The sequence below is a fragment of the Scardinius erythrophthalmus genome (assembly GCF_964197995.2).
Source record: "Scardinius erythrophthalmus genome assembly, chromosome: 21".
NCBI classification, from domain to species: Eukaryota; Metazoa; Chordata; class Actinopteri; order Cypriniformes; family Leuciscidae; genus Scardinius; species Scardinius erythrophthalmus.
This window is the reverse complement of record NC_138241.1, coordinates 34,133,479-34,147,704: the sequence shown is the minus strand read 5'-3', so window position 1 is coordinate 34,147,704 and position 14,226 is coordinate 34,133,479. Positions and strand designations below refer to the sequence as shown.

The 14,226-nt window shown below is 36.1% G+C and overlaps 1 protein-coding gene across 4 annotated transcripts in view; it reads left to right on the top strand.

Annotated features, from left to right (window-relative positions):
* Positions 1–14,226, top strand: part of golga4 (golgin A4) — a 44,619-nt gene that overhangs the window by 29,005 nt on the left and 1,388 nt on the right. For all 4 annotated transcript variants that reach the window (XM_081350573.1, XM_081350574.1, XM_081350572.1 and 1 more), the window contains 8 exons: positions 12–133; positions 2,009–2,139; positions 2,600–2,686; positions 4,006–4,023; positions 4,612–4,680; positions 6,400–6,475; positions 9,899–9,996; positions 12,100–12,186. In XM_081350573.1, the coding sequence (XP_081206699.1) occupies positions 12–133; positions 2,009–2,139; positions 2,600–2,686; positions 4,006–4,023; positions 4,612–4,680; positions 6,400–6,475; positions 9,899–9,996; positions 12,100–12,186 (688 nt within the window). The remainder of the gene's footprint in view (positions 1–11; positions 134–2,008; positions 2,140–2,599; positions 2,687–4,005; positions 4,024–4,611; positions 4,681–6,399; positions 6,476–9,898; positions 9,997–12,099; positions 12,187–14,226) is intronic.

The window sequence follows — 14,226 nt, the reverse complement described above, 5'->3', positions numbered from 1 at the left end:
TTTTTAAACAGGCTTGAATTGGAAGACATAGAAATGAAACACAACTCTTCTCTAAAGCAGTTAATGAGGGAGTTCAACACCCAAATGGCCCTGAAGGAAAAGGAACTGGAAGGTTCTGTGAAGGAGACCATTGGTAAGAGGGGCATATTACAAAAGTACTGTTTATTGCTCATGTTAACATGGTAATACTATGTTTTCCGGACACTTCTGTGATGAATATAATACCATGGCGTACTTTAAAGAACCTTGTGGTAAGGTGCAAATATCATGCTATATGAATATGGTACTTTAAAGGTGCTGTATGTAGGATCCAGCGGCCTCTAGCGGTGATGTTTCAGATTGCAACAACAGTGCTCGTGCGCGTGCTCAAACTCAAGAGCGCAAACTCACTACCGGCGGCCACACTGAGACTTTCAACACAACGGAGAAAGCATCACACAACATGCTGGAAACTCATGTAAACTCCCACTGCAACATTACCATAATAGGCTACTTTTATCAGCTTGACGTAGAACTAATGCTCCATGCTCGTACCATGATAACGTTACATTGACTGTATTTTGCCGACATGTGGTGTTATCTAGCATTATTTTACTAACTATTTGTGTATCTTTCACAATCAGCAATGTCAACATAGGCCAATGAATGAAAACGAAAACGGTTAGTCAACTAGACTGGACAATTTCAGTGTAACAATAAGACAGTAAGTAATAATACTGTACTGAACATGTCTGGAAATGTGTATTATAAACAATATGATAGTAGTGGGATGAGTGACGTTAGACAGTAGATCTAGTACATAAAATAAAAGTTACATCCTAAAGCACCTGCTTTTTGTTATCATGGAACAGTCTTTTGTATTCATTTCATGTCTTATGTATGTTATATTTTACCTTGCTATTTCAAAACGGAGGTCTCTCCATAATTCAAACGCTCTGCCGATGTTGATCCGTGTTTTCGTCCTGAGTCGATCCGATTGACGTTTGGCCTGACGAGCTTCAGCAGATATATATATATATATATATATATATATATATATATATATATATATATATATATATATATATATATATATATATATATATATATATATATATATATATATATATATATATATATTTATTTATTTATTTATTTATTTATTTATTTATTTATTTATTTTTTTTTGGAGTTTGTGTTGGAGTCTGTGTTGGAGTCTGTGTTGTGCTGGAGGCAGGTTGTTTTTTTGGTGTTATCAGACTCCATGTCGTTAGCTGCAGTGCAGTTGCAATAGACTGTAGGCTCGGGAGCGCGCATGCACGTCACATCCGGTGGATTTCGCAGAAAATCCGACCCGGAGACTTCACATAAAAATAGGAATACTGGCCTTCAGAGGTAATAGCAAAACATGAAAAGTGGATCAATGTAATGTGTGATTACAACCCCTTCACAGACGGGCAATAAAAAAAGGATTCATTTTATAAAAAAAGTTACATACAGCACCTTTAAATATTTAAAGGGGCAGGTTATTTAAATATTAAAAGTAATAGCTCACCCAAAAGTGAATTTTTAGCTTTGATTCTCATTTAATTTCTTTATATTAAAAGTTGCATTGTGAACATTCTGCCGGACATTTTTTTATGTTCGATGGACAAAGTAATTATATGTTTTTATTAAAAGATGTGAGGAAGTAAATGATGATGTAATTTTAATTTTGATGTTGAGTATTCCTTGAGTAAAAGAAAAATATTGTAAAAAAAAAAAAAAAAAAAAAAAAATTACCAATAGTCTTGAAAAGCATTGTGGACATAATATAAAACAACTGTGTTTTTATAGTTGGTTACAGTTGCTGATTTACTGGCCTCAGGAAATGCGAAATATGAAATTCATAATTGATTTACCATCTTACCGTCTTTTCAATCCTGTCATTTGATCCATCCAGTCTGGAAATGAGTGTTTTACATTCAGGCATGGTAACACAATCTTCATGTCTTCTTACTGTACTTTCCTGTTTATTATTTCCACACAGAAAAAGCTCAAAGTGTTGAATCTGAGCTTATAAATAGCCATCGATATGAAGTCAGTCAACTTCAGAAAACGATCGCTCAGAAGGAAGAAGACCTAAACAAAATGGTTCAGCGTTACGAGCAGGTCCTTCAGGTACAGCAAAATAAAGTGAAATTGTAGCTTTTGTATATAATTGCGAGTTATTGATAAATGGCCAGCAGATGCTTCAGATAATACTTTATAGAAAGACATTGGCACAGGAATCATTTTGTGAGGAGTTTATAGCTTTTGCTAATTCCACCACATAAAGTCAGTAAGTTCAGGTTTCAGCGTATAGTTTGTAAATCATCAGGAAACACTTACCTCAGTAAACTAGCACCTCAAACTCCCCCTAGAGCTGTAGTGAATGATGTAGACCTTATGCTGCTTACATTCATCCTGGCTAAGAAGTATGCTAACTATTTGTAATAGGATTATTTCCACATCTCATAGATCTAATTGTTTACCCATGAATTTTAAGACCCAAGTTTATTACCTGGAAATTAATATAACATGACAGCATTGTAAAATGATTCAGAGATTCACCTTTGCTCAGAGTTTGGTCTTCTTGTAGAGTCGTGAGGTGGAGATGGGCGACCGTGTTTGGGAGGTGCAGAAGGAGTTAGAGGATCTTCAACTGAGGAGTCTCAGCGGCCCACAGGTACAGAGCCTCAGTTTACACACCATGGTTTTTAATTAAATGTTAATTCAATGTGAATGTCATTATTCAAAAATATTGCAATTAGACCTGCACCGCTGAATTAATCAATTTATATTTCATTAATTAACTCTTTCCCTGCCATTGACGGAATTTCCGGCAATCCATGTTATCGCTGATATACAGTATGGGGTGCTATTACTCAACTTCTGAAAGAGTACAGAGTCTCCTGATCAAAACACAGGCGAAGAAGAAGCAGAAACAAGCGATACTTACGCACATGTAAAATAACGTAATCATTAAATAAAATATAAATCAAAACTGCCTAACGTTACTGAATGAAATGTCGACCCAGGACGTGGTACAGGACTGTGAAGCTTTAGGGGTGTTGATGAACTCGATCTACTCAATCTGTGTTTTGATCATCATTCTGAATCTTGACATGACAAAAACACGATTTTATCAGCTTTTTGCGCAAAGTTTTGCTTTTTTTTTTTTTTTTTTTTGAAACTTGCTCACAAGTGTTTTTTTGCTTGTTTGTTTATAAGCAGAGGCTCTGTTCTTTCTTTTGATATATTGTATGTTCAGATATTCATACAACAAAATGTACTGGGGGCTATTAACCTTTTGTGAAAGAAAAATGCTGGCGGTGGCTGGCAACTGTTTTTTTTTTTTTTTTTTAGTTGGCGGGGAAAGAGTTCAAACTGAATTAAATAGAAAAAATCTTTGCCATTAACCTGAAGCATCAGTGTTTCCTCATGTTATGTTTTATATTTATTGCACTTTGACAATAATTCCGACATACCAATTGACTTCAAATGCCTGCTTAAATTTCCATATGGATTTTGATTTGTAAATAAATTAATGCTGCCTTCACACTCTATCGGTATTATCGTAAATATGAGTTTCCATGTTTAAAACTGGACATAAATGAATAGGCCATAGGAATGAATTTTCCTGAAAAGGTTTGGAATGTATCCCTGAGAAAGAGGCCTTAAACAGTCTCTGTTCTCAATTAACCCCTCAGAGAGCATCCTGGGCTGTTAGATTTATGCCACAGTGCGCTCTCAGGCGAGCCGTGCATGCTTGGAGAGAGGCAAAAAGTTGAGCCTTGTTCAGGATAAAGTGGTCCTTGTGTGTTTGGTGCCGTTATAAAGCGCTTGCTCTTTGACGTGAAACACCTCTGGGGCCCATGCTGCATTTCTGCAGTGTGATGTCACAAGCTTTCTGTGGGCAAACACCACAACATCTAGTTATAATTGATTGTTGAATTGTTTGAATTGTGCAGTCATGTGACCTGCTGATTCTGTTTTGTGTTTCAGGGTCTTGATGAGTTACAGGTAGGTTTTATTTTCATCTATTTGACTGATTAACTCAAGGTTTTGGAAATTTTAACTGGTTGAAACACCTGCGATTATAAACCTTATAAACCGTGTCTTTGGTTCACTGCAATTTTAAAGAGAAAATACTCTGCAATGGTGTCGACTTATGAATTTGCACATGGTTTGTCTTAAAGCATGTTAAAAAACAGCACATACACATATAAACAACATTAAAAGCTGAATTTACACCACAGGGAGACTTTAAAATCAAGAACCAACTTTAAAAAGTTGTTGTTTTTCCCCTCAAAGAAATTAAGTTATTCAGCCAGGATGCATTAACTTGATCATGCTGTTCTTTTGAACTTTCTATTTATCAAAGAATCCTGAAAATAATGGAGTAATTATGCAGAAAATACAGCTTTTGATTGTAAAAAAAATTACACAATCTTAGATTTATTTTACTATTTTTACTTATGCTTTTGTTAACCCTCTATGAACATAAGAGACTCTTTATTTCTTTCAAAAACATAAAAAAAACGTGGTGTTCCTCCACGTGTTGCTCTTATATATTATTTTGACCTCTAGTCTTTTTCTCTGTCCAATCAGGTTCAGCTTGCAGAAAAGACAACCATGTTGAGCGAAGCCAAGCTAAAAGAGCAGGAATACCATGACAGGGTAAGTGAAGAGGTATACTAGCAGAAAGACAGAGAGTTTAGCAGGATGGGTGTCTGTACCGCTAAACCAGACGTGTTATTTTTCATGTAGCTAGCAATAAACTAGTTTAACTAACTTTAACTAGCTTGTTCATTAGGATTCTCTTGCTTTGCCATTTCAGTAGTTGACCTGAATGAGAGAACTTAGGCCTAAGAAGTGTTTAGCACACAAAGACAATGTAGAAGGCAAAGAGAAAGAATGAGAGGAGCGTTTAGCAACCCGTCACATTCCCAGAGCTCCTGCACCCCTTTAGCAGTGTAAAACCGAAATGAGATCAGATTCATTGCACCGCACATCTGTTTACTCTTATTTCAACTTTACAAACAGTTACAGCAGCACTCATGCTGTTTCTCTCACCCCACACGAATGCTAACTCACACGAGGAGGCGAACACACTGAACATGCCTTTATTTTTATAACCCGGCTTCACCCTGGGCCATACATTGTTGTTAATTTGAGGACTAGTGCAGGGGAAGTTATTACTCATTTTAAGGCTATGTCTACATTAATCTAGACACATTTGAAAACGGCATTTTCATTTCAAAGTGCTCCGTCCACATTAGCATTTTATGCGTTTTCCCAAAAAAATTGTCCTTAAAGGGGTGATGAACTGAGAAATCAGATTTTCCTTGAGCTTTTGACATATAAGAGGTCATCATACTATAAAAATATCCTGTAAGTTTCAGAACTGAAAACTTCCTTGTTAGTCCAATAAAAGCTTTTATTGACACCAGGCACAGCGAACGACAGGTTTTTCAAAGTGGATCTATGATGTCAAAGGGTATCAAACCCGCCTCCACAGGAGAAGATCAACGCCTACTTCAACACTGCCTGTTTAGCCCCGCCCACCGATTCATGCATTACATGAAACTCATTATAATATACAAAACTGTTATCCAATCATAGCAGTGGGCGTTTACTTCCAAGTCTTCAATGCGGCACGCCCATAAAACCCGAGCGTTTCAGGAGCTAGACTCAAAACCAGGGAAGAAAATAGCCTATTACTTATTCATTTTGATGTTTTTGAATGTAAAAACCAAGCAAACGTCATAAGTTGACCTCAGACAACAATAAAAAAAAAAAAAAAGCCAGTTCATGACCCCTTTAAATCATCTAACTGCGCATGCGTAAAACGTAATAAAAACTCCCTGAGATGATATAGAGAGACCAAACATAATAAAGTTCTTCTCATTTGATTAGCAAAATATCTCACCACTTATTGATATTTAGTTAGTTAGCTAGTTAAAGAGCAATTGCTCTCATGTGTTGACACAGGACAACAATTGCAAATTAATGTTCTGTCATCTTTGCAGGAATGCAATATGAAGTTTGTACAAAGTAACATTTATCTTTATCAACACTGTGAAAGTGAATGGCTCACAGCTGGCACACACTGGTATAAAACTGGGTACAATATGCGTCACATGACTAAACATGCGTCACTGTTTTGGAATATCTCTGTTTTCACAGTCCACACGGAAACAGCATTTTCAAATGTATCTGTATTAGTGTAGACGTAGTGGGATGCAGTGGGATTTCATGACTAGTTTTTATGCCTGATTGCATTTCTTTTTTTTTTTTCAATTCCTAAAACCTGTATTAAACTTCAGTTTAAAGATCACTTTTACACTGTATTTATTTATTTTCAATAATGGTCTTAATTCTCAATTTATTTTTTAGATTCATGCTCTGGAAGACAAAATAAGACGCTCCCATAAAAACACAGTGGTGACCCACCTGGGAAGCACATATCGAGGTAAATAATCCTAATCATTTTCTATAAAGCTGGCTTTTGAGTGCTATGTCATTTGGGGGCAAGCAGAACAATGGTTCTAAAGCCAGCTGTTATCCAGATGTCATTTACTGTCTTATTTATCTGTTTGTAATATGAATTTGGAGGGGGGGTTTAGCCACCTAATGACTGTAAAATGCTTGTCAAGTATCTCCTGTAGTTCCCAGAGGTTAATGAATGATGTGGAACACTGACCCTTGGCAAACAAACCTCAGCTTCATCTTCACTAGCTCAGAGCCATCAGTCTCCACAGGAGAGCCGTGCTTTAACACCCTGCTATCAATCATGCACATATGCAGACCTTAAACATATGGGCAGCCAGAGTGTTGTGGAGAGATCTGCCCCTCCACGGCCCTTCCCTGCTGGTGTAATAAAGAGCTCATCTCTGAATCTAATGGGTTTCACAGACCGTGTTTCTCCCCAGTTCCCACAAATGACCCCAGATCCAGACAGTCGTCTCAGAGATCTGCAGCGTCTTTTGTACTCGCATTGTTTGGATGAGAGCAGCGTTATTATCAGCACCAAAATCTTTTGTGTTACATGGAGGAAAGAATGTTATATTGGTTTTGGATACAAAAATGAGGAAATGTAGACTGAATTTTCAGTAAACGATAAGTTAGAGCAATTCACATTTCCTTTAAATGCATTGTGAACACTGTTTCATGATGTTTTTTAAAGAAACGAATACTTGTATTCAGCAAGGATGCATTAAATAGATCAAAAGTGACAGTAAAGACATTTATAATGTTACAAAAGATTTCTGTTTCAAATAAATGCTGTTCTTTTAAACTTTCTATTCATCAGAGCATCCTGAAAATAAAAAGTATCTAGGTTTCCACAAGAATATGAAGCAGCACGACTGTTTTCAACACTGATAATAATCATAAATGTTTCTTGAGCAGCAAATCATCATATTAGAGTGATTTCTGAAGGATCATGTGACACTGAAGACTGGAGTAATGATGCTGAAAATTCAGCTTTGATCACAGGCATAAATTACATTAATAATCAATAATAATATTTCACAGTATAACTGTTTTTACTGTATTTTTTTTTTTATCAAATAAATGCAGCCTTGGTGAGCAAAAGAGTTATTCTTTCAAAAAACAATGAAAAAAGACACTGACCTCAATCAACTTTTTCTCTCAGCATCTTCATGAATGAATCAAACTTCCTGGATGCATTTTTTCAGAGCTTTTTGTAATGTTTTCTTCAGGTACTTTATCCGCAAAATAAACATGAAATGCTGAATTTGTCCCAAAGACGACCTATCTATTTTGCGAGTGTCGATGAAGCCTTAGAAAGCTTGTCTTAGGTTTGGAAACAGAGCTCTAGTCATCATATCTCCTCATAAACCACATTAAATGTCCTAAATTATTTCCCAAAGGAGGTTTTCCTTTGAAGACATCTCTGACATGCAACTAAACAAACCGCCTGTTATCCGCTCACTCAGACCTTATACACAAACAAATCTCATCCATTTATCCCTCAGCTTATCTGTGTGGCCTCCACATTAAAGGGACAGTAGTTTATAAAGTCTGTTTGACCTTCTGACCGCCTCACCCTCCAATAAACGCTCGTTCACAAGTCACACACTGCCTCAGAAACGACCTGCAGAAGTCTTTGATAGAGTGATTTATGGTCACTATTCATTGTTTTCTATATTATTAATGTGTTTTGTTCATTGTGCAGTCAACAGTTTAAGCATGTGCTAACGGTTGTCGTAAACCAGGCCGTCTGTATGGATGTGTTGTTTTGGAGATGAGACCGATGTGGCTCGTGTTTCGGCCCAGCTGGGCTGTCCTGAGGTCAGTCAGACAGGTCGGGTTATTTATTCGCCTCTCATTTCTCCATGCTTCCTGATCAAAGGCCTGTTTGAGTTTCAGCGGCACCTCGAGTTCCAGCTCTCTCTGTCAAGCCGTCTTGTTCCTGGTCGTTCAGCCACCCGAGTGTCTTCAGCGCGGGTTAAATGGACTTTCCAGAGAGACGCACGGCTCCTCCTGCTAATTGCCAGTCATTCACAGGTTTAATGAGGCAAACAAACAGATCGCTGTGCCTTCTGTGCCGTTTCTGCATGCTCTAGATATTGTAATGCATATTTCAAAATAACCGTTTCACTCAAAAAATGGATAATTGCTTAATCCTTACATCACTGCTGTGAGACATGACTGAAGATTTACTGCACATTTGGGGTGCTTTGAATGCGCATGATGTTTACCACATGTGCACATTTACATTTAGTCATTTAGCAGACACCTTTGTCCAAAGCGACTTACAAATGAGGACTAAAGCAAGCAAATCATCGTGAAGAGGCAAAAACAACGCAAGAAGTGCTCGAAATACAAAGTTCAGGCATTGCTCAGAGTAGCATAAGCCAGACAAGGGAGGATAAAAGGAAAAGGAAAGAATTTAGCAACCTATATTTAGCGAAATTTTGCAAATTTTGCTCTATTTAGCAAATTCTATTTAGTAAAAACGTACACTACTGTTCAAAATTTTGTGGTCGGTAAGATTTGTAAAAAATATTTTAGGTGTGGCGGTTGTACTGGCATGCGATTTCTAAAGTTGTGGTGTTCTCGTAGGTATTTTACGTCATGTTTTCCATGGTATCAGCAGCGCAGAAACCTACCCACCCATTGCCAGCTTTATTACATGCCTTTTAGTTTTAGTTCATTCATGGTCTCAACGTCTCCTGTTACGTTTCTGCTCTCACTTCTTCATCCATTAAAAGCAGGGTGGAAAGCGGAAAAGCCCCCACCTAGATTGAGCCAAAGCTTCTTGTATTTTACCCACAATGCTGTCATTATAATGTTTCCAGTGTCGCTGCGAGCTGGCACCCTTAACTACTGTGCCTGGAAGTGAGGCGCGTCTAGCGCTCTGATTTACGGGCTGATTATTGCCACGCGGGGTGTGTGTTTAATGAATGTATTGAGTGTGTGAATGCATGCTTATCTTATTGATGTCAAAGCTGAGGAAAATTGTCCTCCATTACCAGTGCAGGTTCTGAAAGATTAACTCTTATTAAGGCTTATTCTTCAGATTTGAAACAATTAAACCATCCTAGAATCGAGGCAAACAAGTTTTCAATGTAAAAGTCTAGTTACATTTGCAAGTTGCAACATTATTTACATTGTCTTGACTCTGTTGGTTCAGCTATTATAAGATGATGGTTGGTGTGGAGTGTTCTGAGAGTTTATAAGTTCGTCATCTGGCTGTTCTGGTTTTAATTACGGGCCTGACGGAGCAGTGTTCAGCAGATCTTGACTGAATAAGGGTTTTGTACTTTAAAAGCGGTGACTGTTTCATCTAACACTGAGCTTAAGTCTCTAGTACTCATAGATAATGATGAATGATTATGATGAATCTGCTGTTTGTTTGTCTTCACAGATATGTCACACAACAGCACGGACCCCTTCTCCGAGCCCACCGAATACGAGTACCTCAAGAAGGTCATGTTTGAGTACATGATGGGAAGAGAGACAAAGGTACATTTTGGGGGTCTTTGCCATGATGTCATTTGGGGGAAGACTAATATTTTATTAAATATTAACTTCAACATGACATAAGAGCTAAAGTTAGGGACCGAGTTTGCTTAGATGAGGATCAGTGTTGTTATTGTTAATTAAAACTATTAAAATCGTTTTTTGTTCAATGAATAAAGCTGAAACAAATATAAATATTAAATGGAAAAACTTAAATGAAAATTAAAAATGCTGCCTTGGCAACTAACTGAAATAAGTTTAAGTTGAACTAAAATTACTAAAACAAAAATGGAAATAAAATAATGCTAAATATAAATATTAGAAAATGGCAAAAAAAAGACATTATAAAAACTAAAATTAATTTGAAAAAAACTAAAAAATATGAATAATTACTGTAATAGTATATAAGTATTTGAGGATGTCAAATTACAGAATTGTAATATTTTTTTAACCATCTTTTTAAATTTTGGTACTATCAAATAATATTTATCCAATATATAATAGGGACTACATTTTTACGACTCATTTTCTGATCATATTCTTCCATGTTGTAAAACGTACAGTTTATCATAATGTTTTTTTCCCACAATGCACAAAGTTTTCCACAACATAATAATGCCATTTGTTAGAGGAAGGATGCAGTAAATAAGTGTGACGGGGAGTCCGGATGGAAGCCTATAAAATGATTCGTTCCCATGAAAACTCCCGACAGCATAATTCCGTGTCCATTCAGCAGGACCCTAATGAGCCAATCTTGTCCGTTTAGCCAGGACTAATTAACAGGCCGTTGATGCCGCCCTAAAGCCAGCGGGATTCCCCCTCGTTGCTAATAAACAGTCGGGTCCTTATGACATCACAACAGGCCTCCCTGTCAGAGAGGATGTGGCTCGTTCTCATCACATGACCCAGTAACGCCTGCCATTTTAAGAGAGTTGCTCTGGGTAAACGGCTGTGCTGGTTCTGATTAGCGCTGTATATGGCGGAGCTATCTTGGGCTGATTACCCAGCAGGCTGCAGATAATGAGCCTTTTTGTCTTTGCGAGATGTAATTGCTCACAGAAGAGTGGGAGCAGCAGCTCCGCTAAAGATGGGCGGCAGTGTTGTTATTGTTAACTAAAACTAAAATTTGTAAAAATTGTTTTCACTAACTGAAATAAAACTGACTTAAAGGGAGTTCACCCAGAAAAGTTGCTCCAAACCTGTATGAGTTTCTCAAAAGTTTGAAAAATATGGGGAACCAAACAGTTAATGGACCCATTGACTTCCATAGTATGGAAAAAAATACTATGGAAGTCAATGGGTCCGACATTTTTCTAAATATCTTGTTCAGCAGAGGAAAGAAATTCATAATTTAATAATTCCTATTATATATATATATATATATATATATATATATATATATATATATATATATATATATATATCGTTTTTGTTCATTGAAATAAAGCTGAAACAAATATAAATATTAAATGAAAAAGTTTAAGTTTTTTACTAAAATTACTAAAACAAAAATGGAAATAAAATAATGCTAAATGTATATAAATATAAATTGGCAAAAAACACATTACAAAAACTAAAATTAATTAGAAAAACCTAAAAAATATTTGTAATAATTAATAATAATAATTATAATTATAATAATAATAATTGTAAAAATTACTGTAATAGTATATAAGTACTATTAGACACTGATTTGAGGATGTCAAATTCCAGAATTCCATATATATATATATATATATATATATATATATATATATATATATATATATATATATATATATATATATATGTATATATATAAAACTGATAACAATGACAAAAGCACAACAAAATTATTAAAACTTAAAATTAATTAATTAAACAAATTAATAAACAATCATAAACGCATCAATAATACTGAGCACGGATCTGCTTTCTGCTTTCTCCTTCACATGGTTTTACTATTGTTTTATATAAAGACTAGATAGGAATAAATGGGTAACATCACTGATGAACAAATGTGATCATTAAGTAATTTCTTGCGCTTAAATAACAGAGTGTAATGTTAGATGCTGATTTGATATGAGATCATTTTAATTTCTCACTCTTTTTTTTTTTTTTCTTTAGACGATGGCCAAAGTGATAACATCCATGCTGAAGTTTCCTCCGGACCAGGCGCAGAAGGTTCTGGAGCGTGAGGATTCTCGTGTGATGGTGAGCTGTGTGTTTGGCTGTGTGTTTGGTATGACGAAGCAGCTGTGAGTTAAAACGTAACCTTTAAAGACTCTCCGAAACTCTCCATATGTTAACAGTCGGACTGAAACCGGTATCCCAGATGTGTGCCCTGATGTTCTGTCTGTATGTGCAGATCCTCGCGGTTGCTTCATATGTGACCCTGGATCACAAAACCAGTCATAAGTCGCACAGGTTTATTTGTGGCAATAGCCAATAATACATTGTATGGGTCAAAATTAACGATTTTTCTTTTATGCCAAAAATCATTAGAATATTAAGTAAAGATCATGATCCGTGAAGATATTTTGTAAATTTCCTACCGTAAATATATAAAACATTTATTTTTGTGAGTGAATGCAGCACAATCGCCAACATAAATGAACAACTTTAAAGGAGATTTTCTCAATGTGTCGATTTTTTTGCACCCTCAGATTCCAGAAATTGGCTTTTTCTAACAAACCATACATCAATGGAAAGCTTATTGATTCAGCTTTCAGGTGATGTATAAATCTCAAATTCAAAAAATTTACCCATGTGACTGGTTTTGTGGTCCAGGATCACATAAGTGTTTCTTATCGATTACTTTATGGTTTGTTTGTTATCAGGTTTCTGCAGTGTGGTCACAGTGTTTCCTTTTCAATTTTCCATTAAATTCATATAGTATCATTATTTCAGGAAACTGAATTCATGACATCTATTTCAATTTCTCCAGCTGTTTAGTCATTTGTTACTTACCTCCCCCGCTCAGGAACTTTTAGTTCTGTAATGATTTTTAATAGCCAGAGATGTTGATGCCTTTGAAAGCAGTCTCTTCTGCTCACCAAGACTCCATTTATCATCAGAAACACAGTAAAAACTGTAATATTGTGAAATATTATTACCATTTAAAATGGCTGTTTTCTATGTGAATATATAGTAAAGTGTAATTTATTCCTGTGATCAAAGCTGATAGGAAATTGATCAACAGTTGTGCTGCTTAATATGTGTGGAAACCATGATACCAGTGAATAGAAGGTTTAAAAGCATTATATAAGTTTGTAACATTATATGTCTTTACTATCACTTTTGATCAGTTTAAAACATCCTTGCTGACGAAAAGTATTAATTTTATATTAAATATATAACTGACCCCAAACTTGTGAAAGTGAAAGTGAAAGTGACACGTGACGGCCAAGTATGGTAACCCATACTTGGAATTTGACCTCTGCATTTAACCCATCCAAGTTAATGCACACACATTAGGAGCAGAGTAGTGAGTAGTTAACACACACACTGCAAACGTGGATACACACACCCAGAGCAGCGGGCAGCCTTTGTGTGGCGCCCGGGGAGCGATTAGGGGTTAGGTGCCTTGCTCAAGGGCACCTCAGTCATTTTCCCACCGGTTCTGGAATCGAACCAGCAACCTTTGGGTTACCAGTCCAACTCCCTAACCACTAGGCCAGGGGTCGGCAAGTAACTTTGGCCGCGGGCCAATATTTTTTTTAGCCAGTAGATGGCGGGCCAGCTACACAGAGTAGGCCTATGGATACAAATTAAATACTCTTATATAGGCCTATAATTGCGGAATATGATGGGTCCGTCACCGTCCGTGGATCATTCATTCAATCGTTTTTTTTTTTTTCAAATTAAAACCAAAAATAAAAAGATGAAAAACGACTTGTTTTTCCATTATTTATTTCCTAAACTGAAATGAAAAAAAAAAAAATAAGGACGGGTTTTCTGATTTTCTGATTGTGCTCAGATCAAAAATAGAAAAAATGAATTACTGGATTAGACAAATTTAAATTTTGATTTTTAAGTTTTAATTTAACACCTTATGCATATATCAAGGAAACCATTTTAAACAGATCAAGTAGGCTACTATTGTGGTAACATATTACAGCCATTTTAATAAAGGTGTGAATAGCAATCATGCCTCATTCCGTACAGTCCGACTTTTGAACTTTATTCCTTTTTTATTATTATTATTTATTCGGGGACACACACATACACACCTAAGGTTTAAGGAGGTCTGCG